Source organism: Bison bison, unplaced genomic scaffold, assembly GCF_000754665.1.
Source record: "Bison bison bison isolate TAMUID 2011002044 unplaced genomic scaffold, Bison_UMD1.0 scf7180017846976, whole genome shotgun sequence".
Classification (NCBI taxonomy): domain Eukaryota; kingdom Metazoa; phylum Chordata; class Mammalia; order Artiodactyla; family Bovidae; genus Bison; species Bison bison.
In genome coordinates, this window is record NW_011477549.1 from 33,442 (window position 1) to 38,958 (window position 5,517).

General features: G+C 52.0%; 1 protein-coding gene across 1 annotated transcript in view; it reads left to right on the forward strand.

The window, feature by feature from the left end:
* Positions 1-1,920: 1,920 nt before the first annotated feature.
* TMEM179 (transmembrane protein 179) overlaps positions 1,921-5,517 on the forward strand; it is a 14,078-nt gene continuing 10,481 nt past the window's right edge. Inside the window, exon 1 of the mRNA XM_010841241.1 lies at positions 1,921-2,040. Coding sequence (XP_010839543.1) covers positions 1,921-2,040 — 120 coding nt within the window. The remainder of the gene's footprint in view (positions 2,041-5,517) is intronic.

The window sequence follows — 5,517 nt, forward strand, 5'->3', positions numbered from 1 at the left end:
TGCTTCCCGGGGAGCCTCCTGGGACAAACACTCGGGAGCCCCAGCTGCCCCGGTTCTCTTGAGCCCCGGGGCCCACGGAGGATGACAGCAGACTTCCACAAACACGACCACGTAGAATCTGAACCTCAGCTCCACAAACACGACCACGTAGAATCTGAACCTCAGCTCCGCAAACACGACCACGCGGAATCTGAGCCTCAGCTCCGCAAACACGACCACGCGGAATCTGAGCCTCAGCTCCGCAAACACGACCACGCGGAATCTGAGCCTCAGCTCCGCAAACACGACCACGCGGAATCTGAGCCTCAGCTCCGCAAACACGACCACGCAGAATCTGAACCTCAGCTCCACAAACACGACCACGTAGAATCTGAGCCTCAGCTCCGCCTGGATGCGGCGTCTCTGCTGGAGCAGAGTGACGGCCCCGCTGCCCCCGGCACCCAGCCACTCGTGTGGCCGATATGTTCCTTTCCACCCTGCGGCGACAGCTCGCCTTTGCGTGGGAGGAACAGCAGTGCTCGTTCGGGTCTTGCTCCAGGGCTGTTAGCTCTCCTGTCTTCTGTCATCGCATCGCCGAAGGGCCTGAACCGTCTGGACAGACTTCACACGCTCGAGAGGTCCACTGTGACCGTGATCATCCGACGGAAGGAGCTGGCGGGGTGGGCGTGCAAGGCCTCGGGGAGGTGCCGGAGCCGTGCAGGACTCAGGGCCTGCCACGCTGGCATGCGTGTAGGGTCCCGTGGTCTACGGCATGCCGGGGCGCCCTCTGTGAGTCCAGAACAGACCACCCAGTCCAGCACCTGCTGCCACTGAAGAGGAGGAAGGACTAGGCTCAGAGGCCTCTTTGAACCTGAAGCTCACACATGGGGGCCCTGTTCCAACTCATTTACTGAGTCCTGTGGAAGGAAGGCTGCCAGCTTTGGCTGCTCCCAGAGCAGGAGAGAGCCCACAGAAATTCTGAGCTGGGATGTGGGCAGCCCTGTGCTCGGGCCATACTAACGGGCTGGTGTCGTGCCTCGTGTCAGAGGTGTTTATGTGGGAATCGTGCCTCGTGTCAGAGGTATTTATGTGGGAATCGTGCCTCGTGTCAGAGGTATTTATGTGGGAATCGTGCCTCGTGTCAGAGGTGTTTATGTGGGAATGGATGCTGCGTGGGGTCACCAGTGCAGACGCTCAGGTTTGGAACAAGGGCCTGCCATCCAAATGGGCGAGCTGATCACTGTTTATGCAACAGCTCCGGACCAGCCACTGGCCCTGGTGGAGACAGAGGGCCTGACACGGGGCCTCAGCTGACCACGTGGCCAGGCCCGCCCCGCACGGGCTGCCTCACAAGGTCAGCGGCAGTCCGCCTGAACATGGAAGTGCTGCTGCTGCTGCTGAGTCGCCTCAGTCGTGTCTGACTCCATGCGACCCCATAGACGGCAGCCCGCCAGGCTCCGCCATCCCTGGGATTCTCCAGGCAAGAACGCTGGAGTGGGGTGCCATTTCCTTCTCCGGAACATAGAAGCAGCTCACTTCAATTGGGAGGGGTTGCAGTGAAAGTCACAGGTGAGCTGTACGGGCGGGGTTCTGTTGGCATCTACCTCGGAAAACTCAGGAGAGGAGGGTGTGTGGCCCAAACGCTCTCCGCCTGTGAGTCCAGGCCTGGCCACGAGAGAAGGGAAAACTCCGCAGCGGGTTAGAGCTTTCGAGAAGCCTGGGGTCGCTGTGCAGCACTTGGGTCGGGGCTGCTCAAGGTGGGGACCAGGCGCATGCTGTGGTCTGGGGTGCACACCCGCTTCAGGACAGGCGGACCTGCTAAGGGACCACAGCCTAAGGGACTCTCTCTAGAAATTGCCCTCTGCCTCGGGAAGCTGCCTCGCCTGAGACAATTCATGCTGCCATATCCCTTGGCGTGGCCCCCGGGCCTCAGCTTGGGACATGTCCACCGACGCTCAGAGCCTCCCGAGGGACTGGCCAAGGCCTCGCTGTGGCTGCTCCCAGGCCGACAGCCGCTCTGCCCAGTTCTGCCGCCTCACTTCTTCACGCGTGCCGCCGCGTGTGGGTTTCAGTCTTCAGCGTCTGTTTCCCAGGGAAGCAGACCTAAGCTTCTGGCTTAGAGGATGGTGGCTATTGAGTTTTGTATGTTTGTCTCCTGTCTGTCCATTCATCTCACAAAATTCTCTTGTAAATTCTAGTGTTCTCTTAGCAGAGTATCTGGAGAGTTGTAGGTATCCAGTCATGTGTGCAGGCATGCTAACTCGCTTCAGTCGTGTCTGACTCTTTTGTGACCCCATGGACTGTAGCCTGCCAGGCTTTTGTGTGTCCATGGGATTCTCCACACAAGAATACTGGAGTGGGTTGCCATGCCCTCCTCCCGGGGATCTTCTTCACCCAGGGATGGAACCTGGGTCTCTTGGGTCTCCTGCCCTGGGAGGGGGGCTCTTTCCCACTAGTGCCACCTGGGAAGCCTCGTATGGTCATATTCTCCAATGAATGTAATTTTGTCTGTTTCCATAGATATCTAGCTCATTCTTTTCTCTGACTTGTTTAATTGGGTAGACTTGCCAAACAAATTGTAGTAGATGTGAGAGTGCAACTTCCCATCTTGTTTCTGGTTTGAATGGGTGCAGATTTTTGATGTTGCTTTTTTATATACACTGTTTCTAAAAATTAGTTAATTGATTGATTAGGTTGTGTTGGGTCTTCGTTGCGGTGCCTGGGAGTTGCTCCGAGGCACGTGGGATCTTAGCGCCCCGATCAGGGATTGAACACGCACACTCTGCATTGCAAGGTGGATTCTTAACTACTGAAGCACCAGAGACATCCCTTGATGTTGTTTTAAGGTAGTTTTTTTTTTTTTTTTAAATGATATTCAGGTACTTTTCTTCTTATTACACAGACTTTAAAAAAAGGAATGGGTATTCAGTTATATGAATGACTTTGGGTATCCCTGCATAAAAAATTTGCAATTTTCTCCTTTGCTTGTTGATGTAATAAATTATTGATAAATTACCTAAAGCTAACCTGTTCTTACATTTTTAATAACTTCTGCTTGATCACATTTTCTTATTACATTGGATTGTATTCAAGATGCCAACATTTTCTTTGAAATTCTTTATATCAATATTTGTAAATGCAATTTCTCATTACTTTCTTTCCTTCACTATTCTAAGAGGATTCTGGCATTAGTGTAACACTGACTTTTAAAACATGAATTTTGGAGTTTTCCACACTTTCTATAGATTGAAATCATTTTAATGACGAGGGAATTCCATGACTTTTGAGGGGTAAATGGAACCATCTCTAAAAATGCTGGAGTCTTGCACCTTTTACAGTGGCAGATACCGGACTCCCCTGGTGGTCCAGGGGTTAATCCTCTGGCTTCCAGTGCAGGGGACGCAGGTTTGACCCCTGGTTGGGGAGCTCAGATCCCACGTGCCTCTCGGCCAAAAAACCAAAGCATGAAACAGAAGCAGTGTTATAACAAATTCGATAAAGACTTTAAAGACGGCAGATATTCCATAATCTTTTCATTTATTCTGCAGCTCTCCCCTTGGGTCACTTGCCTGTCTGTTGCTGTGGTCTTTTTTGTTTTGGCCAAGCTTGTAAAGTGTAAACCTCTTCACATGTGTTTTTTAAAAACAGATGTGTTATTCCAGAGATGTCTCTCTCTTTTTAAACTTTAAGAAATGTATGTACTTGCGTTGGCTGTGCTGGGTCTTCGTTGCCGTGTGTGGCTTTTCTCTGGTTGCAGCGAGCGGGGGCCACCCTCCAGTTGTGGTGCCTTCACTCGTCGGGGAGCTGGGGCTCCAGAGCGCAGTGGCTGTGATGCAGGGGCTTTGTGGCTCTGCGATATGCGGGATCTTCCTGGACCAGGAGGGATTGAACCCACGTCCCCTGCATTGGCAGGCAGATTCTTATTCACTGGACCACCAGGATAGTCCCCTGAGGTGTTTAAATTAGCCAATCCACTGTATAATGGGCTTCTGTCATGGCTCAGACGGTAAAGCGTCTGTCTGCAATGTAGGAGACCCAGGTTCAATCCCTGGGTCGGGAAGATCCCCTGGAGAAGGAAATGGCAACCCACTCCAGTGTTCTTGCCTGGAAAATCCCATGGATGGATGAGCCTGGTTAGGCTACAGTCAATGGGGTTGCGAAGAGTCAGACATGACTGAGCGAGAGGCTGTCTGAAATATGGATATAAAGGTGAATTTGTATGACATTTTAAGAGAGCAGTTTGCTAATTTCTGCCAACCCTCAAAACATGCAAACCCATGACCCAGCAATGCCTCTTCTAAGAATTTCTCTTCTAGGAAATACTTGTAGCAGTGCACAAGCATATGTGTGCGAGGAAACTCACTCAACAGCATGCGAAACAGCAAAAAGGAAAGGCATTAATCAGTTACCCAAAGAGGAACAGTTATGCAAATTGTGGAATCATCATAATTATCGACTGTTACACAGTTATTAAGAAGAATGAAGTAAATCTCTATATGTGGGCAGGGAATAATGTCCATGACATGTTGCTGAATTAAAGAATCAACCTGCAGAATGGTGTGTATAGTGTAAAGCATATGTGTAATTTGTGGGCCTGTGTGCTTGTGTGCTTAGCAGAATGCCGAGAAAAGTAGAAGCCGGACTGTGAAGAGTGGTCATCCCGGTAGTGTGGCAGGGTGGGGGTGGGGGGGCAAGAAGGAGACACTGTCTTCTTATTTTATACGTTTCTCTGTGGCTTGACTTTTAAAATGAGCATATATTACTTTGGCAATAAAACAGAAAGATTTTTTCATGCTTGCAACAAAAACGCTGATGTAATTTTAAACCACTTGGCAGTTTCTTTTAGGAGGAGGCTTTCTCTGCTCTGGGAATTGTACTAAACGTGCCTTGGTCTCAAAAGGAACTAGAAAAGGCCTTAATTCTATTAATTAATGCACCAGCAGATTCCATCTCAGCAAAGGCTGTCTTAATGAGGTGCTGGGGCATCCATTGTTTATCTCACCAGCACCAGCGCAGAGCTCGGCTTGTCAGGCCGTGTGAGAGATGGCCCTTCCGAGGGGGCCGTGGCGGAGAAGCAAAGGAGCTCACAGACCCGCTCCTGGCTCCAGGTTCCCGGCTCTGTGGATGGCCTGTGTGTCATTTTCATGACCCCAGCTCCTCCCCTCTCTGTCTCATGTCCCCTATACTTGGTGCAAGCCTGGAGTCCCGAAAGAGAGTCGTTCCAGCCTGGACCGCAAACCTCACTCCCACCACTCCCTGTGGGCATCTCGGACTCGTCCCTCTGAGCGCCTCTCTCCCGGCCTTCGCCCCTTAACGCTGATGTGGGTGCTGGGGACCAGGGAACCGTTCCATGTGAAGCCAACACACGTAACTCCTGGTCCCAGAGTCGGGTCTCCGTAAGCCGACATAGCGGCCCTCCTGCTTCCTGATTTTCGTTCCGCTTCCGCGTCGGCGCCCAGGTTCCCCGGCGAGGCCCTCCCACGCCCGCTGTCCAGCTTTGCGGCCTTCCCGCCGGCAGCTGTCCGCGGTGCTGACCAC